Below are 26,833 nucleotides of genomic sequence, written 5' to 3'. Positions count from 1 at the left end.
AATGTTTCCGATAGCTGATTTAATCATCCCAATTAGGGCAGTAGGCCCAGCTGCGAGTCGGCATGGGCCTCTTCTGTGCTGTAACCATTCTATGATTCTATGAATTGATTAGCCTAAAGAGTAGAGGATTCAATTAAATCTTTGATTCTGGATATTTGAACTGTGTTTGAGGAAAGTTAGCATAATTGGGATCCTCATTGAGTTGTCAGCCAATGATGCTCATTCTTCAAAGATCTGACTGGCTTTGGGAGTCCATCCTCCTCCTCCCTTTATTTAATTGGTTCTCTGACAGGCTGCAACTTCTGATTGGGTAATGAGGAATGGCACTCATTATCGAGGCTGCCTCGCTTGGATTATCCTTCAGTATAAATACAGGAGTTTGAGTTTAGTTGAAGGCTAGTTTTGTATTTCATCAGAGTTACAATTTCTTTAAAAAAAAAATCATCAAGATGGCTTCTCAAGTGCGTCAGAACTACCACCAGGACTGTGTGGATGCTGTCAACAAGCAGATCAACATGGAGCTCTATTCCTCCTATGTTTATCTCTCTATGGTGAGTTTTATATTTTAGACCACTTCACAATGGAGACTATGTAATGTGAATTTACTAAATTCTGTGTTGTATCCAGCCCACCTATTCTGAGTATCTTGATTCTTAATGACTCACTTTCCTGGGTGCTGTTGAACTTGTTGTTGAAGTTTATTTGGAATACATTCTGTACTCAATGCATGGAATATAGAATTTGTGTCCTCCTTCTAAATCACTCCATTGAATTTCTGTACCTTACCTTTTCAATGGGGAATGTAATTTTAAAATTAGAGCTAGCCCGTTTAGATGGAAATCGAAGTATTATTTCCTGCAAGTGAGGTGGAAATCTGGAACACTTTCTTTCCCATCTTCCTTAAATTTAAAAAGATTTTGATACTAGGCTGTAGTTTTTTGTTGGGTATGGGTATGAAAAGATTGTTTCCATGACAGTATATACCAGTTCAGTGAGATTTTGGACCCTGGAAAAAAAGCAAAATATTGAGGTTGAAGTTATGTACTGTACACGATACCCAAATACTCTTCTGATCCCTCCGCAGTCCTTCTACTTTGACCGGGATGATGTTGCCCTGCGTCACTTTGCCGAGTTCTTCAAGGGGCAGTCGGATGAGGAACGTGAGCATGCTGAGAAACTGATGCAATTCCAGAATCGCCGTGGAGGACGGATCATCTTGGCGGACATCAAGGTTGGATTTGATAATGGAGTGGTCTTGTCTCTGGCTCCCCTTAGACTGATTGTTCCCAATACATGCTAAAGCAATTGGTTCCAATTTACATCACACGCCAAACTGGTCTTTGCGGTGATTATATTCCAACAAACCTCCCACCTTGCTTTATCAGCATATCATTCGATTCCTTTCTCCCCATGCATTTGCTAGCTTCCCCTTCAATATATCTGAGCTATTTGTCTCATCAATATAACTGCAGTGTTTGTGATAGCAAATAAAATTGCCATTAAGTTAACATACAGATTCATGGTAAAGTAGACTTTTGATTGCACCCTGAATTTCCTTCAATACATTACAATGTTTCTTTAATCCATTCTATGTTCAATGTAGAATTTTCTTTCTTTCTAGAAACCAGAGCAGGATGAGTGGAGCAATGGTCTGGAGGTGATGCAGAGAGCTCTACAGATGGAGAAGAATGTGAACCAGAGTCTGCTGGATCTGCACAAACTCTCCACTAAGAGGACAGACCCTCATGTGAGTTCTTAATGATTTAATGTTGTCTTTTGGGTATGTTGGAGGTTGTGGAACCTAGTGTGCTTGGGCCTAATTAAAAGATCTCCATGCCCAATAGCTTTGTGCAAGTGTCTCATTGGTTTTTGTGGTAGAAAGGATGGGGCAGTTGGCTGACTGTTCAATGTGTCCCAGGATCTGTGCACCTGTTGTGCAGTAAGTGTAATCTAATGATGCAGTAATTCCTTCAATTGCAATTGCACCACTTGACTATCTTCCAGTTCAAGAGGATTAAAATCCAAATTCTGAAGGGGAAGCTGACATTCTTGATATCTGCTACTGGCCATAACTAGTTTTCCTCTTTTCTCTTTCAGTTGTGTGACTTCCTGGAGACCCACTACTTGGATGAACAAGTGAAGATGATCAAGAAGCTTGGAGATCACATCACCAACCTGAAGAGACTGGGAGCCCCTGAGAATTGCCTGGCAGAGTACCTGTTTGACAAGCACACCATGGGGGAGAGTGACTCAACTGAGTGTTGGGCTAAAGTTTAGTTTAGTGCTTGTATTTATATAATTTAAACTCCTGTCCTGTAGGGAATGATGGCTTGTGACTGACTTTGTACAAATTGAGACCTGGGCTCTTGGTGTGAAATGTAACACAACTATAAATAAACTGTTCAATACTGGACTTGGTTTTGTCTCATTATATGATTTTGTGTGGTTGCTTATTTTTCAATTATCATATCTTGGCTTACAAGGCAATTCAAAAAATTGCAGGGTGGAGAAAAGAACTGGACTAGCTAGCACGGACTTGATGGCCTATTTCTGTGCTGTATTATGCTGAGATTCTATAGAGACCAGACCTTTGCACAGGATTCCTGGTGTTGTCTAGCCAAGATGTGATTCAGCTGCATGCATTCTCACACTACTGCACACCTTGGCCGCAAGTGGTGAACTTGTGGGAGACACTCCTTACCTGATCTTCCCAGGTATATAAAGGGAGGTCCCATGCAGGGTTATCACTTGTGGAGTGCTGTGAATAAAGAGTTGAGGTCACAGAGTGACCTTGTCCCCAGAATGTGCCTCGTGTGGTTTCATACTGTAGAGTAAGGACTTTACATTGGTGACGAGAACTGGGAACTCACGACCCATGAGAATGGCCACCGGCAGCGCAGAGGAAAGGTACTGTGTTGGGGAAGACTGGGACGATTCTGTCGAGAGGCTTCAGCAAAGCTCTGTTACGAAAGAATGGCTGGGGGATGCAGCGGCCGACTCATCTTTTGACCAGCTGCGGACCAAAGACTTGCGTGCTCATGAAGGACTTACTAGTACCTGAAAAGCCGTCGGACAAAACCTTTTGAAGAACTTGGCAAACTGATCGGGGAGCACCTCAAACCGGCGCGTAGCATACACAGGGTCCGACATAGATTCTACACCCACCGACGTCGTGAAGGACAGAGTACACCGGACTTCGTAGCGGACCTCCGGCGTTTGGCCAGCCCCTCAGTTCACAAATGCCTGCAGGGGGGAGATGCTAAGGGACTTATTTAAGGTCATGTGGGAATTTTCTGCAAATTAATTGAGACCAAGGATTTGACCTTGGAAGCGGCAGCGTTGTTAGCTCAAACTTTCATGGCGGGGAGGAAGAGAAGAAAATAATAAACACATGCAATTCTGCCTCTAACGCGGCGATAGATCAGGGAGTCAACGTCATCAATGCGACTCCGAGCCCCGCAGGCTGGCAGGGGCAGTCCAACATTCCCCAGGCAGCAATAGTCCCCAGAGTAGGACTCCAACAGAGACAATGGCAGGCTGAACGGACATTCACGCCATCACAGCGGACAATGCGGCCTGGGATGGGGCCATTGACACCCACTAATAGGGTACTTAAGAGCAGTCAAAGGGACAGTCAGCGCGGAATGCCCTTTGTCCTCAACAATGGAAACTTTAACTCATGCTGGAGGTGTGGGGGGAAAACACTCAGCCAGATCTTGCAGATTTCAACAGTTTGTCTGCAGAAACTGCAATCTCAGTGGCCATTTAGCTCGAATGTGCAGGAAGCCTGCAACCAGACTAATATGAGGTGGAGGGACCAGAAGAGAGTCCTTTGAGGCAGGATGACTTTTGAGACAAATCGATGGACGCCGAGGTTCAGCGGGTCCATGCGGCGAACAGTTCATACACCAAAACGCCACCAATGATGATGAGGGTTTTATTAAATGGCATCCCAGTACGCATGGAGCTGGACACTGGGGCCAGCCAGTCACTCATGGGCGTCCAGCAATTTGAGAAGCTATGGCCACTTAAAGCCAGTAGACCCAAATTAGCATGTATTGAAACACAATTACGGTCCTACACTAAAGAAATCATTCCGGTACCAGGCAGTGCAATGTTGGCTGTCACACACAACAGGTTAGTGAATCGGCTGCCACTTTGGATTGTCCCAGGTAATGATCCCGCACTGTTGGGGAGGAGCTGGTTCGCCGAGATGAACTGGAAAAGGGGGGATGTTCACGGAATGTCATCTGTGGAGTGAAGTTCGTGCTCACAAGTCCTACAACAATTCGATTCACTATTCCAACCTGGCATCGGGACTTTCAAAGGCACCAAAGTAGTAATACACATCACCCCGGATGCCAGGCCAGTGCATCACAAAGCCAGAGTGGTGCCGTATGTGATGCGAAAAAAAATCGAGAGCGAATTGGACCGGCTGTTGAGAGAGGGCATCATCTCGCCCATTGAATTCAGCGACTGGGCAAGCCCCATCGTTCCTGTTCTAAAAGTAGATGGCTCTGTCAAGATCTGTGGCAACTACAAGGCCACCATCAATTGGGTGTCCCTACAAGATCAATACCCGCTCCCGAGATTGGGTATTTCACCATACTGGCAGGTGGCAAGCTGTTCACCAAGTTGGACCTCACTTCAGCCTATATGACCTAGGAACTGGCCGACGAATCTAAACTACTGACCACCATCACCACGTACAAGGGACTGTTCGTTTATAACAGGTGCCCGTTTAGCATTCGATCAGCGGTCGCGATTTTTCAACGAAACATGGAAAGCCTGCTTAAATCCATTCCTGGAATGATCGTATTCCAGGACGACATCCGCATCATGGGTCGAGACATCGAGGAACACCTCCACAACCTGGAGGAGGTGCTACGCCGACTGGACTAGGTAGGTCTGCTACTCAAGAAGTCTAAATGTGTGTTCTTAGCTCCTGAGGTTGAGTTTCTGAGCAGGAGGGTTGCCGCAGATGGGATTCGGCCCACCGAATCCAAAACAGAGGCGATTCGATGAACACCCAGGCCCTGCAACACATCGGCGTTGCGTTCATTCCTTGGACTGTTGAACTATTTCGGGAACTTTCTGCCGAACTTGAGCATGTTATGGAGCTGCTACACGTGCTCCTGCATAAGGGTTGTGATTGGTTTTGGGGGGACTGTCAGGAACGGGCTTTTGATCGGGCGCGAAACCTACTTTGTTCAAACAAGTTGTTGACCCTGTACGACCCCTGTAAAAATTTGGTTCTGACATGTGATGCATCGTCCTATGAGGTTGGGTGCGTGCTGCAGCAGGGTAATGCTGAGGATCAGCTACAACCTGTGGCTTATGCCTCTAGGTCGCTCTCTCAAGCAGAACGGGGATATGGGATGGTCGAGAAAGAAGCGCTCGCATGTGTCTATGGTGTAAAAAAAATGCATCAGTACCTCTTTGGTAGGAAGTTTGAATTAGAGACGGACCACAAGCCATTAACATCCCTGTTGTCAGACAGCAAGGCTGTCAATGCCAACGCATCACCTCGTATACAGCGATGGGTTCTCACGCTGGCTGCTTGTGACTACTCCATCTGGCACCGGCCCGGCACTAAAAATTGTGCTGACGCACTCAGCAGGCTTCCACTGGCCACCACTGAGGGTGCAGCGGAGCAAAGCGCTGAGATGGTCATGGCTGTCGATGCCTTTGACAGCGCAAGCTCCCCTATCACAGCCCGCCAGATCAAAATCTGGACAAACAGAGATCCCCTCCTAACCCTGATTAAGAAATGTGTCCTGACTGGATATTGGGTGCCCGCACACGGAGCATGCCCTGAGGAGGTCAGACCGTTCCACAGATGGATGGATGAGTTCTCCATCCAAGCCGACTGCCTACTATGGGGCAGCCGGGTAGTTATTCCCCAGAAGGGCAGGGAGGCATTCATTGGGGAACTTCACAGTGAGCACCCAGGCATTGTGCTGATGAAGGCCATTGCCTGGTCACACATTTGGTGGCCTGGAATTGATTCAGACCTGGAACACTCTGTTCGCAGGTGCATGACATGTGCCCAGTTGGGTAATGTCCCCAGGGAGGCCCCGCTCAGCCCGTGGCCCTGGCCCACCAGGCGATGGTCACGCATTCATGTTGACTACGTGGGCCCGTTTATGGGAAAGATGTTCCTTATTGTGGTAGATGTGTACTCGAACTGGATCGAGGGCATCATTCTGAATTCATGCACGTCATCCACCACCGTGGAAAGCTTACGTGCGATCTTTGCAACCCATGGCTTGCCAGACATCCTGGTTAGTGATAATGGCCCAATGCTTCATAAGCTACGAATTCCGGGAGTTTATGTCGGGCAACTTTCATAGTATATACATGCACACCTTGACCACAAGTGGTGAACTTGTGGGAGACACTCCTTACCTGATCTTCCCAGGTATATAAAGGGAGGTCCCACGCAGGGTTATCGCTTGTGGAATGCTGTGAATAAAGAGTTGAGGTCACAGAGTGACCTTGTCCCCAGAATGTGCCTCGTGTGGTCTCATGCTGTAGAGTAAGGACTTTACACATTCCTTGCTCTGCGCTATTGTTTAACTGTTTGTGTACATATCACAAATATATCAGGTCCATCCTTAATGAAGAATTAATTACAACACAATTAGGAGCAGGAGCATGCCCAAGGGCACCTTGAACCTGCTCCGCCGTTCCATAACATGGCTGATCGTCGACTGCAATTTCCGACCTGATCTCCAGATACTTTGATTACTTATGCTGAGTCCATTTAATTCAGACAAGAGTGTTAGCAACTGACCCAAGGTTAATCAAATCTTGAATTGATCTGTCGCCTTTGGTTCAGGACAGCCCAAAGCGTTTCATAGCTAATGAGGTTTCTTTGCCGTTCAGGCACTGTTTTGTAGCAGCCAATTTACACACAGAAAGGTTCCCCCATCAGTCTGTTTAGAATGGGAAGATCTGAACTTGGATGAATGTACACAAATGAATTTGTAACACTGTTCCATCCATAAGGCACACTTAGTACCACTCACAATAAATGCAAAGTTATGTATGGAATCTCAAATTGTAATTTTCCTTCCAAATGTATTCATTGACAATACAGGGAGGGACAAGCAATGAACGGCCGCAGCAACTGAGGAATGTGCCCACAGTCAGTCAGTGGACAGTCAGTTTTTGGATGTCACCACCAGTTTAAACATACCTCATGGAAATTAGTGTGAAACCTAAATTTGAGAGGCTTCTCATTCAGAGATTTCCAAACAGTTTAGTTTTTTTTTAAAGTCAAAATTATTCGTGTCCTGTTCAAAGAGGCAGCCTGGATTTTAGCCTGCTGTCCACGGCCAGATTCGGCACAAACCCCTTGAGGAGTTCCGCTTCTCCCTCTCCATGGACAAATACTATTTAAATCTCATCCTGGATAAGATCATTTTCCAGTCCTTTCCGGCTACAGGTGTGGTGCCAAAGGAGTGGAGGACTGCGATTGTTGTACCTTTGTTTAAAAAGAGAGAAAGGGATAGACTGAGTAATTCCAGGCCAGTCAGCCTAACCTCTGTGGTATATTCTCTGCGACATCACAAACACACATTTAGAAGATGGCTTCAACACAGGAACTTGCCAGGTGACCTGTCGCCTGATGCTTTTATTGTATTTCCAGCAGTGGCTGCAAAACTACATTAGTCCATGAGGTGGAGCAATAGTCCACTAGAGAGAGCTCTTTATTACACTTCTCCATCCTTAATGAAGAATTAATTACAACAAAATAATCACCATATATAACTTGCATGGTTATACATAACAAAGGATATGAACTTATTTTGCCATATTTACAAATCAATCTTCACTTGTTTTCGGTTTTGAAGAAGATACCTTCACTCTCAAAGAACTTCCCAAAAATGGTGTCGAACTTAGACTCACTCTAGACTGAGCCTGAGGAAAGTTTTCCTCCAAGGGATGCCCTTGATCTACATTTGAACTCTACAAATTCGGACTGTTTGTCTGCCTGACTCGGACGCAGACTGAAATTCTGACTTTCTCTTGGACTTTTTCCCAGTACATCTGATGTAGGATTTGCTCTTGGTACTCTACTTGTAACAAGTTCGAGCAGCGCGAGTCCGGGATGCGTGGTGAGGCCTATAAAGGCCCAATGTCGGAGGAGGAGCGGCAGTTCGAGCAGCGCGAGTCCGGGGTGCGTGGTGAGGCCTATAAAGGCCCAACGTCGGATGAGGAGCGGCAGTTCGAGCAGCGCGAGTCCGGGGTGCGTGGTGAGGCCTATAAAGGCCCAATGTCGGAGGAGGAGCGGCAGTTCGAGCAGCGCGAGTCCGGGGTGCGTGGTGAGGCCTATAAAGGCCCAACGTCGGATGAGGAGCGGCAGTTCGAGCAGCGCGAGTCCGGGATGCGTGGTGAGGCCTATAAAGGCCCAACGTCGGAGGAGGAGCGGCAGTTCGAGCAGCGCGAGTCCGGGGTGCGTGGTGAGGCCTATAAAGGCCCAATGTCGGAGGAGGAATGGCAGTTCGAGCAGCGCGAGTCCGGGATGCGTGGTGAGGCCTATAAAGGCCCAACTTGTACAGCTCCAGCCAGGAGAAAAAGCAAAAAAGAATTAGGAAGAAATCAAAAGGTGACGTCACAGCCAATGGGGTAAGTGATTGCTGGTGATTGGTGAGTAGATTTTCTTTGTAATATCAGTAAGTAACCTGTTAACATTGTTATCGCCAATTTAAGTTAATCTAAGGGTTAAGTCATGGCAGGAAAGCTCGGTCACATGATATGCTCCTCCTGTACCATGTGGGAACTCAGGGACACTTCCGGTGTCCCTGACGACTACGTGTGCAGGAAGTGTATCCGCCTCCATCTCCTGACGGACCGATTTGCGGATTTGGAGCAGAGGGTGGATTCACTCTGGAGCATCCACGATGCTGAGAATGACGTGAGTAGCACGTGTAGCGAGTTGGTCTTACCGCAGGTGAAGGGTCCACAGCCAGCTAGGGAATGGAAGACCAGCAGGAAGAGCAGTGCAAGGAAGGTAGTGCAGGGGTCCCCTGCGGTCATCTCCCTGCAAAACAGATACACCGCTTTGAGTACTGTTGAGGGGGATGACTCATCAGGGGAGGGCAGCAGAGCCAAGTTCATGGCACCATGGCTGGCTCTGTTGCACAGGAGGGCAGGAAAAAGAGTGGGAGAGCGATAATGATAGGGGATTCAATTGTAAGGGGAATTGATAGGCGTTTCTGCAGCCGCAACCGAGACTCCAGGATGGTATGTTGCCTCCCTGGTGCAAGGGTCAAGAGTGTCTTGGAGCGGGTGCAGGAAATTCTGAAAAGGGAAGGAGAACAGCCAGGTGTCGTGGTGCACATTGGTACCAACAACATACGTAAAAAAAGGGATGAGGTCCAATGAGACGAATTTAACGAGCTAGGAGCTAAATTAAAAAGTAGGACCTCAAAAGTAGTAATCTCGGGATTGCTACCAGTGCCACATGCTAGTCAGAGTAGGAATCGCAGGATAGTGCAGATGAATACGTGGCTTGAGCAGTGGTGCAGCAGGGAGGGATTCAAATTCCTGGGGTATTGGAACTGGTTCTGGGGGAGGTGGGACCAGTACAAACCGGATGGTCTGCACCTGGGCAGGACCAGAACCAATGTCCTCGGGGGAGTGTTTGCTCGTGCTGTTGGGGAGGAGTTAAACTAATATGGCAGGGGGATGGGAACCAATGCAGGGAGACAGAATAAAACAAAAAGGAGACAGAAGCAAAAGACAGTAAGGAGATGAGTAAAAGTGGAGGGCAGAGAAACCCAAGGCAAAAAACAAAAAGGGCCAATGTACAGCAAAATTCTAAAGGGTCAAAGTGTAATAAAAAGGCAAGCCTGAAAGCTCGGTGCCTCAATGTGGGGAGTATTCGGAACCCAGGAGAGGGCTCTGAGCGAGTTAGAGTGGGTGAGAGTGCAGATGAACAGGACCCCAAGAAAGAATGCAGAAGGCAGGAGGCAACAGAGCAGAGTAGCACTGGGGTAAGTGTAAACCACAAGGTGATAGGAAGGGACAATATGTATGAATATAAAGGGGCTGCAGGAGGGGTCAAAACTAAAAATCATGGTTTAAAAACTTGTATTAAAAAACTACCTAAACGCACTATGAAAGAGCTCCTTAAAAGTCCTCCACTGTTCCTCAATTGTGCCACCGTTTAGTCTGTGTTCCCAGTCTAATTTAGCTAACTCTGCCCTCATCCCACTGTAGTCCCCTTTGTTTCAGCATAGTACGCTCGTTTGAGACACTACTTCCCCACCCTCAATCTGTATTACAAATTCAACCATACTGTGATCACTCATTCCGAGAGGATCTTTTACTAGGAGATCGTTTATTATTTCTATCTCATTACAGAGGACCAGATCTAAGATAGCTTGCTCCCTTGTAGATTCTGTAACATACTGTTCTAAGAAACAATCCCGTATGCATTCTATGAATTCCTCCTCCAGGCTACCCCGTGCGATTTAATTTGATGAATCGATATGTAGGGGTTAAAATCTCCCATGATTACTACCTTTCCTTTTTCACATGCATCCATTATTCCCTTGGTTATTGTCCGCCCCACCGTGAAGTTATTATTTGGGAGCCTATAAACTACGCCCACCAGTGACTTTTTCCCCTTACTATCTCTAATCTCCACCCACAATGATTCAACATTTTGTTCATTAGAGCCAATATCATCTCTCACAACTGCCCTGATAGCATTCTTTATTGACAGAGCTACCCCACCTCCTTTCCCTTCTTGTCTATCCTTCTGAATTGTCAGATACCCCTGTATGTTTAATTCCCAGTTTTGGCCACCTTGCAACCACATTTCTGTAATGGCCACCAAATCATACCCATTTGTAATGATTTGTGCCATCAACTCATTTACTTTATTTTGAATGCTGCGTGCGTTTAGGTAGAGTGTTTTAATCCTAGTTTTTAAACCATGATTTTTAGTTTTGACCCCTCCTGCAGCCCCTTTATATTCAGTGGCCCTTGAAGGGAGGACCTTGAGACAATCACAATCACTTGGGAGGTAGTGCTGGACAGGCTAATGGAGACAAGTCCCCTGGTCCTGATGAAATGCATCCCAGGGTAATAAAAGAGCTGGCGGAAGTTATAGCAGATGCATTCGTTATAATCTACCAAAATTCTCTGGACTCTGGGGAGGTACCAGCGGATTGGAAAGCAGCTAATGTAACGCCTCTGTTTAAAAAAGGGGGCAGACAAAAGGCAGGTAACTATAGGCTGGTTAGTTTAACATCTGTAGTGGGGAAAATGCTTGAAGCTATCATTAAGGAAGAAATAGCGGGACATCTAGATAGGAATAGTACAATCAAGCAGACGCAACATGAAGGGCAAATCATGTTTAACTAATTTACTGGAATTCTTTGAGGATATAACAAGCATGGTGGATAGAGGTGTACCGATGGATGTGGTCTATTTAGATTTCCAAAAGGCATTTGATAAGGTGCCACACAAAAGGTTACTGCAGAAGGTAAAGGTACGCGGAGTCAGAGGAAATGTATTAGCATGGATCGAGAATTGGCTGGCTAACAGAAAGCAGAGAGTCGGGATAAATGGGTCCTTTTCGGGTTGGAAATTGGTGGTTAGTGGTGTGCCACAGGGATCGGTGCTGGGACCACAACTGTTTACAATATACATAGATGTGATAGAGAATTCAAACAGGCTGCGAAAATTCAGACAACAAGTCAGAGATGCTATGTGAGTGGGAGCATGTTGCATTAAGTCATCAATCAACTTGACATTTTAGGACCCTTGGGTAGCGAGCCAATTAAAAGGTTAAAAGACTATTAATTTAGCCAATAAGGTCAAAGAAGGAGAGTTCTTTTCTGTAAATTGATCCAGGTATAAGTACAGCCATTTTGACCATGTGGTCTCAGAAGGACAAAGACCTGGCTTAATGCCAGAAGCTTGTTGCTGTCTGCCAGAAATAAAGTTACATTAAAACTACAATTGGAGTTTGTATTTCATTGGAAATTAAGAGATCTAACAATTTTGACATCACGAACACGATCGCTGAGGAAAGAAACTGAATTTTGGACATCGGACCTACATACTGAGGTAAGGACTCATCTTTATAAAAGTCCTTGGTCAAAAGTCTAAATTCGCCTCTCCTTCTACGCGATTTCGAAAGCCTCCAGTTTGCGAACCCTCCGGTTGGTAGTCGGCTCGAGGTCCCATAGACATCTAAACTTCGGCAGTGTGTTAGTTAATTAATCACCGACCTATTGATCGGCTGGACAGCCTGCGACTCGAGACCCCAGTAAAGAAATCAGTATTATGGCAGCAGGAGATAAGAGCAAAGAATTGCCTACAACTGTTAAAGGTGGGCAGGCACCACCTGAAGTTTCGCTAGATTTAATTCTCGAACAGTTGAAAGAATACATAGAGCAACAATTCAATTTATCTAAAACCTATATTAAGATCGAACAAAAGTACGGAACCTCCAAAGGACAATGGTCCTTGGATGAGATTAAAAAGGTCTGGGGAAAAACGACCCATATGAAAAATGAAGAGCCAACTAGATGGTCCCTAGTGGTTATGGGAAAGATCCGAAACTGGAATGAAATTATAATGCGTTCCCAACATGATCGAGAACTGACCAGTACAAAGGATCAATTGCAAGCTGTTTGTGCACAGCTGCGACAGAAAAAACTTGAACTTGAAAAGCTGGAAGCGGAAGTTAAAGATCTTAAAGTTGAAATTAAAGAATGGAAAAAATCATTAGGTCAAGAGACAGTAATAGGAAAAGGAAAATGTATTGGTCAATTCCCAGGGTACCCATGTTTGGATAAATTAAAAGCGCAAACCTGAAGACACGACCGAGGAATAGATACGGATTCTGAATCCTCTGACGATACAGGGTCGGAGGATGAAGAATTAGGGTTGCGCTTTGCCTCGTTTAAAAAAAGACGAGTTGTCGTCAAATCAGAAGAGACTGCGGATGAGGGCGGAACCAAAAAAACGAGGAAAAGAGTGTACGAAAAATACATAGTTCATGATCCGACAGACCCAGAGAAAATTGATAAATGGTCCAAGGAATTGCCCAATCCAAAGAAAGGGGGAGTAAAAACGTGGGACCAATTGGACCGCTTAAGAAATATATATCAACTTCATCCCTGGGACGGAGTACAAATTTTGACCATAATGGTGCCAAAAACACAGGGAAGAAAATTGCACGACAAGGTAGAAGAAGCTTTGGGGCAAGATGAGCAAGAATTAGACGCAGGATGGGAGGCGATTAAACACTGGCTGCAAGCCTTCAGTCCAGCTAAGACAGACTGGGGAAAAATTGCAGCCTGCCAACAGAAAGGAACAGAGGAGGTCCTGGAGTATGACGAGCGGTTTAGATGCACGCGGCTAGAACATTCGGGTATGAATAATACGGATGAGGAAATGGATGAACAAGTGTTTGGACCCCTGAAAGCAGCTTTTGTGGCAGGTCTAAAGCCAGAACTGTCCAAAATGCTTAAGGTAGTGTTACCGGACTGGGAAGGTAGAGGAACTACCTTTGCAGCATTGGTGGATCGATGCAACCAAGTAGATCGGGATATGGGAGCTAAAGTCCGAGCTGTACAGGCTATGGGATGGAAATCCCAGGATTCCGATAAACAGTCATTAGGAAAATTACCCGGAAAATGTCATTATTGTGGGAAAGAAGGTCACTGGGCCAAGACATGCAGGGCAAAACAGAAAGGTCGTGGCTGGGGAAGAGGACGCAGCCAGGGATACAATTCAGCCAACAAACCAGGCTTGTCACAAGATAACGACCTCATAGAAGCATTTAAGCGACTGACAATACAACAACAGAAGGAGTTACTTGGGATAGCAAAAAATGATTAGAGCCCGCCCTGGCCCCACTCTTCGCATTAATACAACAGAGGGGAGATGGGCTATATATAACTGTGAGGGTGGGCGATAAGGATGTGGACTGTCTTTTAGACACAGGGGCGGAATTAACATGCTTACCCCTACAATATGGAGACTTTTTGCCATTGGATGGTAGGGCACGTACAGCCTATGGAGTTGGGGGCCATAAAATGGAAATTAAAAGGACAACACCGATACTTATAGGGCTGGGTCCACATGAACTAACCACGCCAGTCTGGATAGGTCCAGTAAATCAACCCTTTTTGGGAATGGACGTTCTAATCCAAATAGATTAATCGTTGCATTTCGAGGATGGTCGGGTGACATGGTCAATTAGAACTTTGAAGAAAGAAGAATTGAAGGAACACCCGATATGGGCTAAAGATAAGAACGATTGTGGCCTACTCCAGATGGAGCCTGCGTCATTTACCGGGACCAAGCCTCCATGCACTAAACAGTATCCCATCAGTCCAACTGCCATCGCAGGAATCTTACCGGTTATTCAGCAATTGGAGAAACAAGGGGTGCTGATTAAAACGCATAGCTCCTCCAATAGCCCCATGTGGCCGGTACAGAAATCTAATGAGACTTGGTGTTTGACTGTCGATTATAGGAAAGCTAACCAGTGTATTGATCAAAAAGCTCCTTTGGTCACAGATGCCTTCACCATTTTTAATTCCCTCAAACTGGAACATAAATATTTCTCGGTTATAGATATGGCCAACGGATTTTGGTCGGTGCCTCTGGCACCGGAGGTTCGACAGTGGTTTGCTTTCACGGTCCAAGGACAACAGTATACTTGGACCCGGTTACCGCAGGGTTTCCACAACAGCCCTACGGTATTCCACATGGCTTTACAAAGCCATTTGCGAGAATTACCTCCCCTATCATCCACAGTCAACCAATATGTAGACGATATCTTGCTAGCTTCAAACACGGAAGAACAGCATGAACAAGATTTACGAGCTTTGCTGGACCACCTTTGGCTGAAAGGACATAAAGCCAGCATCGACAAAGCACAAATATTCCAAGAAGAGGTTGTATACCTGGGACAAAAGATTTCACAAGGAAAGAGAGAACTTACCCAGGATAGAACTGCAGCCATTCGGGCTGCTAAAAAACCCACCACTATTCAGGAACTAAGGTCTTTTTTGGGATTGTGTGTAACTTTAACAGAAATTGGATTGACTCCTTCACACAGCTTGCTCAGCCATTGAATGATATCTTAAAGGGGAAACGTGCTTCTAAAGAAGCCATCACCCTCACTAAGGAACAGCAAGAGGCCTTCCTGAGTTTGAAAAAGGCTTTGTGTTCGGCACCGGCTCTGGGAATCCCCGACAGTGGTAAGCCATTTACCCTGTTTGTCCATGAGAAAGAAGGATACATGACAGTTATACTGACACAAGAACATGGGGATCGGCAAAGACCTATTGGCTATTATTCGGCAAAACTGGATGCGGTAGCCCTTTGATGGGGAAGTTGCCTAAGGGCTATGGAAGCTACATGTCGAGCGGTAATGACCACTGCGGGTCTAGTCCTCGACCAAAAGCTGATTGTCAAGTGTCCCCACACCGTACACGCTTTGCTGTCTATGAATAGAATGTCTCAGGTGATGGCAGCTAGATGGACCCGCTGGACAGCAGTTTTGGAAGCTCCTAATCTCCATATCGTGCGGGCCAGCCCAGTTAATCCCGCAACTATGCTCCCGATGTCAGAATCGAGGGAGCAAGAGGGGGGAGAATGTGAAGAGCATAACTGCGTGGAGATTTTAAAAGAAACAGATGAAGCAGCCTTGGCAGCAGAGGAGCCTCTGCACAACCCAGACCTCATCCTGTTTACAGATGGTTCCTCCTTTGTTGACAATGGTACCAGAAAAGCAGGATGGCCAGTTGCAACCTTATATGAGGTAGTGGCAAAAGGATGTTTACCCTCAGGAACATCAGCACAACAGGCCGAGTTACGGGCCCTGTCAGAAGCATGTCGAATAGCAGAAGGACAGACAGCTAATGTCTACACAGATTCGCGTTATGCTCTTGGAGTCGCTCACGACTTTGGTCTGTTATGGCGTAAAAGAAGATTCCTCACTGCTGCTGGTACACCTATCCGAAATGGAAAAGAAGTCCGAGACTTACTGGAGGCCATACAATTACCTCAGGAAGTGTCCATCCTGAAGTGTAAGGCCCATACCAAGGAAAATACCACTGAAGCACAGGGAAATGCCCTAGCCGACCAGGCACTAAAGATGCCGCCTCACAGGGCGTTCCCCCAGAAGAACCAACACAGATGTTCAGATTGAAAGCACTCAGGACTCTGACACGAGACCTTCAAACAATGCAAGGCAAGTGCTCCCAAGAGGAAAGATGGACATGGATTGAGGCAGGAATTAAGCTATGTGAAAATGGTGTCTGGAGACAAAGAGTTACCGACAAGCCAGTCGCACCACAAGCGCTTATGCCTATTTTAGCCCAACAGATCCACTCGTGGGGACACTTGTCCTCACAACAGATGAGGTTGTGGAAAAGCTGGTGGGGTCAGGGATTTAAAAAACATGCCCAGCTGGTAGCAGACCGCTGTGTGGTCTGTCAGAAAAATAATTCTGGACCCATCACGGTAATGCCCCAACTGAGGCCTCCTGCCCCTGTCGGACCATTCCAGCATCTGCAGGTTGATTATATATCTCTTCCTTCATGCCAAGGATACACTAACATTCTTGTCATGGTCGACAGATTCTCTAGCTGGTTAGAAGCTGTCCCAACTAAAAGAGCCACAGCCAATCATACTGCAAAAGTCTTGTGTAAGGATTATATTCCCCGATGGGGAGTCCCGAGTAGCACTGACTCAGATCAGGGAACACACTTCACAGGTGCTGTCTGCCAAGAAGTCTGTAGGTTACTGAACATTACGTGGGATTTACACTGTCCTTATCATCCACAATCATCAGGACAAGTAGAGCGAATGAATCGAACTCTGAAACAATGGCTTGCCAAATATCACCAAGAAGAAACACCATGGCCCCAGGCACTACCAATAGTGCTATGTAGCATTAGGGCAACCCCGAACAGAACTACAGGTCTAAGCCCATTTGAAATTATAACAGAAAGACCCATGTCGCTGCCAGGAACTATCGAATTATGGAAAGCTGATGTTCACTTAATGAGTGACACTTTGTTATCATACTGTCAGAACCTAACCAATGCTATTAGTTCTGTTTCCCGACAGGTATCGGCAGCTTGGGGTAATCCACCCGACGGAGGACATGACATCATCCCGGGAGTCTGGGTGTATCTGAAAAAGTTGCATAAAGAACCTTTGGGTGCCAAGTGGGAGGGACCTTACCAAGTATTATTGACCACCCAGGCAGCCGTTAAAGGCCAAGGAAAGAAAGCCTGGATCCACGCTTCACACGTTAAACGAGCACCCGTAACTGAAGCTGAAATCTAATAAGGACAATTACTTTTTGCGAAAATGTATAAATTTACTGTATTATTGATTGTAGGTATTCTAGGCACAGGCCTACTTCTTACTAGCCGACCCTTTGCACCAAAGGGAAATAGTAGGGTAGCAAGGGAATTAAATGTAAATACCTTTTTATATATGTCATACATTTATGCCAAACAAGGTAACATTTCCAGTTGTTGGGTGTGTGCGCATATTCCTATTCACTCAAAGGGAGGGATTCCCTTGAGGCCAGTTCCCTTGAATATCTCGGAAATGGCTGAGTGGATAATTAATCAAAACAAAACAGGCAATGCGTTTCAGGATACAGAAAACTGGGCACGTAAATGGAAGTCAGCAGGTTACAATCTGACTACCTTTGAAGGGAGATACCAACCGTGCTACAATAATTCCAAACGGCCCCCATTTTTTGTTATCACTAATACAACGGGAATAGGAAGACCGGGGGAATTGGTCTGTCTAATTAGAAACATCAAAGGAGGCCAAAATATGGGGTATAGTAACGGCTCCCAGAATTATAATATAATCAAGCCACGGAACCGTCCAAACTGGGCTGATGTGGGAATTCTTAACGTAACGGGAATTCTGAATAAAACAGATGGAAAAGCCGGGACAGGCCCCGGAGTGTTGCTGACAAAGAAACAGCTAACATTCATTGCCTATAATGGCACCTATTGGGTGTGTGGCCACAAGGCCTACCCTTGGCTGCCCCAGAATTGGACGGGATCCTGCTATTTAGCCTACATTGTGCCTTATATGTATCATATAAAGTCTTTGTCGGAACATTTACACCGTCCTAAGAGAGCTATCACAGAAACAGAGAGGTTCTTTGCCATTCTGATCCCCAGGTATGGGACCGCCAGACTGGCAAAGGAATCCATTAACATGGCATCCATTGTAGAACGGGTAGCCAATGATACCTCAGAGGCCCTAGTTAAAATCAATGCAGAAATGGTAGCAATCCGCACAGTAGCCCTCCAGAATAGACTGGCCCTTGATTACATCCTGGCTGAAAAGGGAGGTACTTGCGCCCTACTCGGAACTGAGTGTTGCACATATATCCCAGATAGCTCTGAAGAAATTACTCACTTAGCGGAGCATATCCAAAAGGAGGTAGAAAAACTTAAGCAACCCCCATCATTCACTTTGTGGAGTGGAGCCACTGAATGGCTAGGTTCAATAGGAACTTCATTGGTGGAAGGTTTAATTCTATTTGTTGTAATTGTTTTACTTTTATATTATTTGTTTATGTTGATTAAATGTTGTTGCGACCAGGCAGCTGCAGCTGCTGTCCCGCAGGTGAGACGCCTAGCAGGTCCCAGCAGACCATCTGTACGTGGCACAGGGGTATGTTATGCTTAAGGGAAGGTTGTTTACTGTTGAACTAAGATATTGATTTGGATTAAATTGGAATAATTAACCTACTAAAACCAGACTTCCATTGTGGCCACGATGGAACTCGGGTTGGTGTAAATTTGTGTGGGAGCTACTAGTCCGGACATGTGGCGAAACACATCAACAAATTTTAGAAGGAAACTATATTAACATGTATCAAATTATTTTGTAGAATGTTTAACCAGTGATACCTGATGTTTTATGATTCAGTTTGTGAAAGAATCAAAGGGGGGGATTGATAGAGAATTCAAACAGGCTGCATTTAGACAGGCTGTGAAAATTCACAGACAAATCAGAGATGCTACGTGAGTGGTAGCATGTTGCATTAAGTCATCAATTAACTTGACATTTTAGGACCCTTGGGTAGCGAGCCAATTAAAAGGTAAAAAGACTATTAATTGAGCCAATAAGGTCAAAGAAGGCGAGTTCTTTTCTGTAAATTGATCCAGGTATAAGTACAGCCATTTTGACCATGTGGTCTCAGAAGGACAAAGACCTGGCTTAAAGCCAGAAGCTTGTTGCAGTCTTCCAGAAATAAAGTTACATTAAAACTACAATCGGAGTTCATATTTAATTGGAAATTAAGAGATCTAACAGATGACCTGGAAGAGGGGACAGAGAGTAGTGTAACAAAAATTTGCAGATGACACAAAGATTAGTGGGAAAGCGGGTTGTGTAGAGGACACAGAGAGGCTGCAAAGAGATTTGGATAGGTTAACCGAATGGGCTAAGGTTTGGCAGATGGAATACAATGTCGGAAAATGTGAGGTCATCCACGTTGGGAAAAAAAACAGTAAAAGGGAATATTATTTGAATGGGGAGAAATTACAACATGCTGCAGTGCAGAGGGACCTGGGGGTCCTTGTGCATGAAACTCTTTTGAGTTTACCTGCGAAAACATAAAACATTAAACGGTGCCACCCGACCTGGGTGACACTCCAGACATTTACAAGGCCCTTTTTTTTTTTTTCCCCCCCTTTTTTTTTGTGTTTTTCTTTTTTTGGTTTTTTTTTTGGGCACTAAATTCACAATTTTCCCCAGTGCCCCCTATAAAAGGGAAGGGGACACTAAAAACACCGGCAATTAAAACAAATTAAACTTTAAAACGTAAAATCAAATTAAAATTTGGTTGCCGGGCGTGATGATGCACTCCAGTCCCTCCGGTGCCCACCTCTCGCGGAAGGCCGCGAGCGTACCGGTGGACACCGCGTGCTCCATCTCCAAGGACACCCTGGACCGGATGTAAGAGCGGAAGAGAGGCGCCTAAATTCTGCCAACGTCCGCCACGCGGCCGATGCCATCGAGTCGCTAAAAACAGCTCTGGGCCCTGACTCCGTTAGGTGCATCGAGGAGGCTCAAGCACGTGGGGAGATCCCGTCCGAACTGACCCCCGTCCGGACGGAATTCCTCATCGGCGCCAAACCCCGGAACCTCCCTCGGGGGCCGGCGTCTCACAACTTGAGCCGCCTCGGGGAAATCCCCTCCGTGCCTTTCAGTTCCGCGCGGAGGGGTTTCCTGTACGGGCTGCTCCTGCACACCCTCAACTTTGCCATCCTCGCCGGCCGTCCGGACACGCCATGGCGTACCATCTTGCCGTCTGGAGGAGGCGGGGGTCCCCGATGGAGGGCACTCTACGCAGGGGTCCTCCCACTATTCATCGGGGACTTGGCCTGGAGGGTGGTGCACGGAGCAGTGCCGTGCAACAAATTTTTAAGCCGGTTCACAGACTCCCAGGCCGCCTGCAATTTCTGCGGTCTGGAGGAGTCCGTGTTCCATGTTTTTATTGAATGCACAAGGTTGCAGCCCCTGTTCCACTATTTGAAGGGGCTGCTCCTGAAATTCTGGCTGCACTTCAGTCCCACTCTCCTGATCTTTGGGCACCCTGTGCGGAGGGGAGCGGGTAGGTCCGAAGGCCTCCTCGTAGGACTGCTCCTGGGCACGGCCAAGGGTGCCATCAGCCGGTCCAGGCAGCGGGCGGTCGAGGGGGTCGTTCAACCTGACTGGCGTGTCTGGCGCCATCCAGCCCGCTCCTCCGCCATCGAGCAGGTCCCTGACCCTGGTCACCTCACCAGCCACAGCCCTCTCTTCCGATCGCCACATAAAGCCTCGGCCGTGGAGGTACGGATTCCCGAGCAGCGGTTCCTGCAGGACGGCCGCCACTCCAGCCGGCGGAGAGCTGCGCTTGGTGGAGACTTTGTTCCAGACCCTGATGAGTTCCCTGTAAAAGACAGGCAGCTCCCGGAGGGCGGTCCTGGCACCCCCCAAGTTCACAAACAGGAGCTGCGTGTCATAATTGAGGTCGAGCTGCTGGCGGAAGAAATACCTCGCCAGAGCGCACCACCTAGGAGGGGGCTCGACGTAAAGGTATCTCTGCAGGGTCTGAAGACGGAAAGTCGCGAGCTGGGCGCTGACGCACACCAACGACTGACCGCCCTCCTCAAGCGGGAGACTCAAGACCGCAGCAGAGACCCAGTGCTTCCTGTTGTTCCAGAAGAAGTCCACCAGCTTCTTCTGTATCTTGGCGACAAACGCAGGTGGAGGGGTCAAAGTGACCAGCCGGTACCACAACATTGCGGCCACCAGCTGGTTTATGACTAGCGCTCGACCCCTGTAGGACAGCACTCGGAGCAGTCCTGTCCAGCGCCCTAGGCGAGCGGCGACCTTGGCCTCCAGCTCCTGCCAGTTCACCGGCCAGGCTCCCTCGTCGGGGCTAAGGTAGACTCCCAGATAGAGGAGATGGGTCGTGCTCCAGGCAAAAGGCCTGAGCTCCTCCGGCAGGGAGTCCACCCGCCACTGACCCACCAGGAGTCCGGAACATTTCTCCCAGTTGATCCTGGCGGAGGACGCGGCCGAGTAAATCTCCTGGCACTGACGCATCCTCCGCAGGTCAGCGGGATCCTCTATCGCGAGGAGCACGTCATCGGCGTAAGCCGAGAGGACGACCTCCACGCCCGGCCCTTGCAGAGCCAGTCCCGTCAACCTCGTCCGCAAGAGGCGCAGGAAAGGCTCCACGCAAACGGCGTATAACTGGCCGGACATGGGGCATCCCTGGCGCACCCCTCTCCTAAAGCGAAGGGGCGCCGTCAAGGACCCGTTAACCTTAATCAGACACTCCGCGGCGGCATACAAAAGTCGGATCCGGGCGACGAAATGCGTCCCGAACCCGAAAGCGCGCAGAGTTCCGAGCAGATAGTCGTGATCCACCCTGTCGAACGCCTTCTCTTGGTCGAGGGATAGGAAGGCGACCGACAGACCAGCCTCCTGGGAACAATGGATGAGGTCCCGGACCAGATGGATGTTATCGTGGATTGTCCGGCCCGGGACCGTGTATGACTGGTCGGGGTGGATCATGTGGTCCAGCACGGCACCAAGGCGAGCAGACATCGCCCTGGCGAAGATTTTGTAGTCCGTGCTGAGGAGGGAGACCGGGCGCCAGTTCTTAAGGAGGCGGAGATCGCCCTTCTTAGGCAGCAGGACGATGACTGCCCTGCGCCAAGAGAGGGGCATCTCCCCGGTCGCCAGACTTTCCCCCAGGACCCGCGCGTAGTCGCTCCCCAGGACGTCCCAGAACGCCCTGTGGAACTCCACGGTCAGCCCGTCCAGCCCCGGGGATTTTCCCCTCGAGAGCCGGGCGAGGGCACCGGTCAGCTCCGCCAGGCTTAGCGGAGCTTCCAGATTTTCGGCGCCCTCCGGGCTGACCTTCGGCAGGTCCTCCCACAAAACTCTACGCGCTTCCTCGCTGGACGGATCCGGAGAGAACAGAGCCCCGTAATATTCACGGACCCTGTTGTTGACGCCCTCCGGATCCGAGACGAGAGAGCCGTCGTCGGCCAGCAGCGTCAAGAGCTGCTTACGGACACTCTGCCTTTTTTCCAGCGAGTAGAAGAAGGGGGAGCCGCGGTCCAGATCCCGCAGGAACCGGATCCGCGACCTCACGAACGCGCCTCGGGACCCGACGAGCTGCAGGTCCTTCAGCGCGGCCTTCTTCGCTTCGTACACCGTCCGCAGGGCCGGGTCCTGGACGACTTGACCGAGACGGGCTTCCAGGTCGAGCACCTCTTTTTCTAGGCGCCCGACTCTGGCCGCCCGCCTCTTGGTCGACCCCCTCGCGTACTCTTGACAGAAGACGCGGACGTGAGCCTTGCCCACGTCCCACCATAGCCTCAAGGAGGGGAAGCCCCCCTGCTTCCTTCTCCAGTTGGACCAGAATCGACGGAACGAGTCCTGGAACCGCACGTCCTCCAGCAGCCGGTTGTTAAAGTGCCAGTATGCGGACCCCGTCCTCGCGCGGAGCGAAGCGAGCTCCGCCCACACCAGGTGGTGGTCCGAGCACGGCACCGGCCGCATGGAGGCCGCCGGGACGCAGGAAACGTACGCCCGAGACACGTAAAGGCGGTCGACTCTAGACCATCCAACTCCAGGCCTCACCCAAGTAAAGGCGCTGGAGTCGGGGTGGAGATTTCGCCAGACGTCCACCAAGTCGAAGGACCCGACCAGGTCCCTCAACTTTTCCATCGCCGTCATGCACTGCGGGGCACCGGAGCGGTCCCTCGCCTCGAGGGTGCAGTTAAAATCCCCCCCGAGGACAATGCAGTCGCCGACGTCGACGGAGCCAAGAGCGGACACCTCTTCAAAGAAGCGCGTTTGCTGCGGGCCGGGATGAGGGGCGTACACGTTCACGAGATGGAGCGGCACGTCCCCCAGGCGAACCGTTACGTGCAGCAAGCGGCCTGGCACGGGCTCCTCGACCCCCAAGATCTCCGGCTGAAAATGCGGGCCCAGCAAGATGGCCACCCCACTAGAAATGGCGGTGAGGTGGCTCATGCGGACCTCTCCTTGCCATTCCAGGAGCCACGTGGCTTCGTCTCCCGGAACGGTGTGGGTTTCTTGCAGGAAGCACACCGCATATTTCCCCTCCCGCAGGAGCGAAAAATTGTCAAATCTACGGCGTGCCCCTCTGCCGCCGTTGATGTTGAGGCTGGCTATGGTTATCTTCATGGCAAAAGCATAGTGCAACCTCTACCTTAACCTATTGTGGGGGAGGGAGCGGAGTCTTTTGTTGAACTCCGCTCCTTCAGCAGCCCAGCGAGGAACTTTTTGAGCCGGCGCAGCTCAAGGCCTTGAGCCTTTAATAAGGGCCCACCCGCGGCCATGGTTTTAGCGGCGGCGCAGACGGACGCAACGAGCAGCCCCGGCTCGGACCATCTTTCCAGGGCCAGACGGGCTTGGTCGCGGCGACCCCGGCACTGGACCAAAAAGTCCCGGAGTTCCTCTGCGGGAATGAGGAGGGTCTCAGTGGCGGCCGCGAGCAGATCCACCGCCTCACTGGCGATGGACTCGAGATCTTCACCCGCGTCCTCCACCGAGTCCCCGTCCCCCTCCGGGAGGTCGCCGCTAGCAGCCGGCCCGTCGACCGCACGAGGTACGGCAAACGGCCCGGCCGCTCCATCTGGCCCTGGCTCTGCCCCGATCCCACCCCCAGGATCGTCGGCAGAGGAGTCCCCACTGGGCTCTTTTAAAATTGGTGCTGGGTCGGGAAGCGACAGCGGAAGGGGTTCCTCCTCCGCCCCAGGAGCCGGGGAACACGGAGAGACCTGGTTTAGAAAATTCTCCAGGTCCACCAAGTCCCTCAGCTCCAAAGTAGGGGGCGAGGGTTGTTGTTCTTCCCCCTCCCCGCCGCCTCCCCCCAGCCCAGCGTGTACGGATTCATTAAATTTTCCTATTTTTTCAGTTTCTACCGAGTCGAGCAAATCCCGGGGGAAGTTGGGTATTGTCTGGGCGGGCTCAGGTTCGGCCTTTTCGGCCCCGCCCGCCTCAGTCCCCGGGACGCTCGACCCGGCGGCTACGCATTCTTCCTCTGGCCCCACGCCCCCCACGACAGGCAGATCTTCCACGCCCTCCCCAGGAGGCAGCGGCTGGGCAGCCTCGCCTGCCTCACCCTCCCCGGGGAAAGACTCCTCGCGCCTGCAGCGCAATTTGGGGGCGCTGGTGGGGGACACGGGACATGCGGCGGGCACCGCCTCCTCCGCGGAGGGATGTTGTTCCCCCTCCGCCTCATTGGGGCGGTGCCTCTTTTTGTTCCTGGGAGCGCGCGGAGTCAGGGAGACCTCCATGTCTGCCGAGGCCTCCCGCTCCGCCCCCCCCTTTTGCTTTTCTTGCCTGCGCCCGGGCCCCTCTGCGGTATTGGTCAAGGGCTCGGGCACGGGCTCAGGGCACCCCGCGCTCGCCGGTGGCTGGGTTGGGCCGAGCGCGGTGGTCAATCTTTCTGGCGCACTGAGGGGACCCGCCTCTAGATGTTTCTTCTTGTTCCGCGCCTTCTTTCCGCTCGGACGCTCTCCCTCCCCCCCGCCGGAGGCCCTGAAAACAAAGGCCTCCGACGATGCCCGCGCACCTACGGCTCCCGGCACGCGGACGCAACTAGGGGGAGGGGTGGCGGCGGCGCCAGCCTTGGCCGCCTTCGGTGGTTTGGCGGCCTTGGAGGCGGGGCAGTTCTTGCGAACGTGCCCCACCTCTCTGCAGGCATGGCACCGCACGCCGTCCGACGTCCAGAAGACGCGGTAGGCAGTCCCCTCGTGCACCACATTAAAAGACCCCTCCGTTGTCTCCTCCCGCGCCAGCCGGACAAAGAGCTGGCGGCGGAAGGAGAACACGTGGCGCAGGCTGCTCTCCCTGAGGCCGAGCGGTATGGGGTTGATCCCCGACCTTACCTCCCCCAGTTGGTGTAGGTGAGGGAGGAGGAGCTCAGCGGGAACAAAGGGCGGGACGTTCGATATGATGACCCTCTGCGCGGTGGCCTCGAGAGGGTCCACCGGCAGGAACGTCCCGCCCACCGTGAGCCCCTTTTCGAGGGCCAGGGCCACCGCCCGCTCCGACCCCAGGAAGAAAACAGCCTTCCCAGACATCTTGGAGGCTGCGACAATGGCCGAGGGGCCGACTACCCCAGCCATCGCCCGCACGCACTCCTCAATGCTCATTGTGGGGTGAGTGTAGCTCTTGACCCCGTGTTTTTTTGTAATGAGTCTGAATGGTGGCAGGGCAGCGGGTGGCGCAGGAGGTGCCGTGGAAGCGGTTGCCACCTGCGCATACGTCTTCGCTGGCCCTGCCACCGGCGTGGATGGGGTCGCCATCACGGGGTCCCTTTAAGGGCTACACCCACCCCAAAGTCACAGGCCTTAATGGTCTTTAATGGCCTCGTATCTTTAACTGAGCAGAGGAGCCCTTAACGAGGCCCCTCTCCCCTCGTTGGCAATTGGGGAGAGGCCTTGCTCCCTCTGCTCAGTTGTCTTAATTGGGTTTTTAAAAAAAAAAAATTAGGAAGAAAAGGGGCCTCAGAGAGAGAGGGGAGAAACGGAGGGTAACGGAGAAAGAGAGAGGGGGGTGGGAAGGGGGGGGGGCTGCGAGGGCAGGTCTCCCCTCGCAGCTGTGGGTGGGTGCACTCCCCAGATGGCAAAACACACACAAAAAACACAGTCTTTGGGTTGGTCTTCAGGTGGGGGGAGAAGACGTCTTCACCTGGGGTAGCTGGAGCCACCAGGCACACACTCCTAAACGATCTTTAATAGGGTGATTAATGACAATCTTCAGCCTGGTAGCTCCAGCTATCCCAGGCTAGGCAAATGTGGGGGGTGAGGGGGGTTCCAATTGTGGGGGGGGCCTAGTTGTAAGCAAGGCCCCCAGACACACTCCCACACACACACACACCCCCCGCGATGTTCCGGCCCTCAGTGGTCTTCTTTCCTCCCCCCACCGATACAACAAAGTCTGTTTGGGGAAATGCACCCACACCCACCTGTAGAATTGTAGAGTCTCCCTCCTTCCACACTGGATGTTGTTGGTCTTTTCCCCTCTCTCCAACTCTTTGCAGAATGGTAAAGTTGTTAAAGTTTTCTGTTCTCCTCCTCTCCCTCTGGGTTAAAGTGGTGTTGAAGCCCCTTCCTTCCTTCTCTTCCTGGGCTGGTCTCAGGGCTCTCCAGGCAGGAGCACAAGTTGCTAGCTGCTCTCCTCACTGCTCACAGCTCCAACTGAGCAGGACACGCCTCCACTGCTTCACGATTGGTCCTTGGGCATGAAACTCTTTTTGGAG

The 26,833-nt window shown here is 49.9% G+C and overlaps 1 protein-coding gene across 1 annotated transcript; it reads left to right on the top strand.

Annotated features, from left to right (window-relative positions):
- The first annotated feature begins 449 nt into the window (after positions 1-449).
- Positions 450-2,277, top strand: LOC139262647 (ferritin heavy chain, oocyte isoform-like). Its single transcript, XM_070877800.1, has 4 exons — positions 450-551; positions 1,085-1,231; positions 1,622-1,747; positions 2,098-2,277. Exons 1-4 carry the CDS (start codon positions 450-452, stop codon positions 2,275-2,277), a joined length of 555 nt encoding a protein of 184 aa, XP_070733901.1.
- Positions 2,278-26,833: the final 24,556 nt, after the last annotated feature.

The sequence above is a fragment of the Pristiophorus japonicus genome, chromosome 4 (assembly GCF_044704955.1).
Source record: "Pristiophorus japonicus isolate sPriJap1 chromosome 4, sPriJap1.hap1, whole genome shotgun sequence".
In the NCBI taxonomy this organism is placed as follows: domain Eukaryota; kingdom Metazoa; phylum Chordata; class Chondrichthyes; family Pristiophoridae; genus Pristiophorus; species Pristiophorus japonicus.
This window is presented reverse-complemented; position numbering and strand designations above follow the sequence as displayed.

Bases quoted from the DNA above. Each gene is read 5' to 3' on its own strand.
- LOC139262647 (XM_070877800.1), top strand. From the start codon at position 450: ATGGCTTCTCAAGTGCGTCAGAACTACCACCAGGACTGTGTGGATGCT. The intron at 1,232-1,621 runs GTTGGATTTGAT...CTTTCTTTCTAG, and splicing joins TCATCTTGGCGGACATCAAG to AAACCAGAGCAGGATGAGTG. The intron at 1,748-2,097 runs GTGAGTTCTTAA...TTTCTCTTTCAG, and splicing joins CTAAGAGGACAGACCCTCAT to TTGTGTGACTTCCTGGAGAC.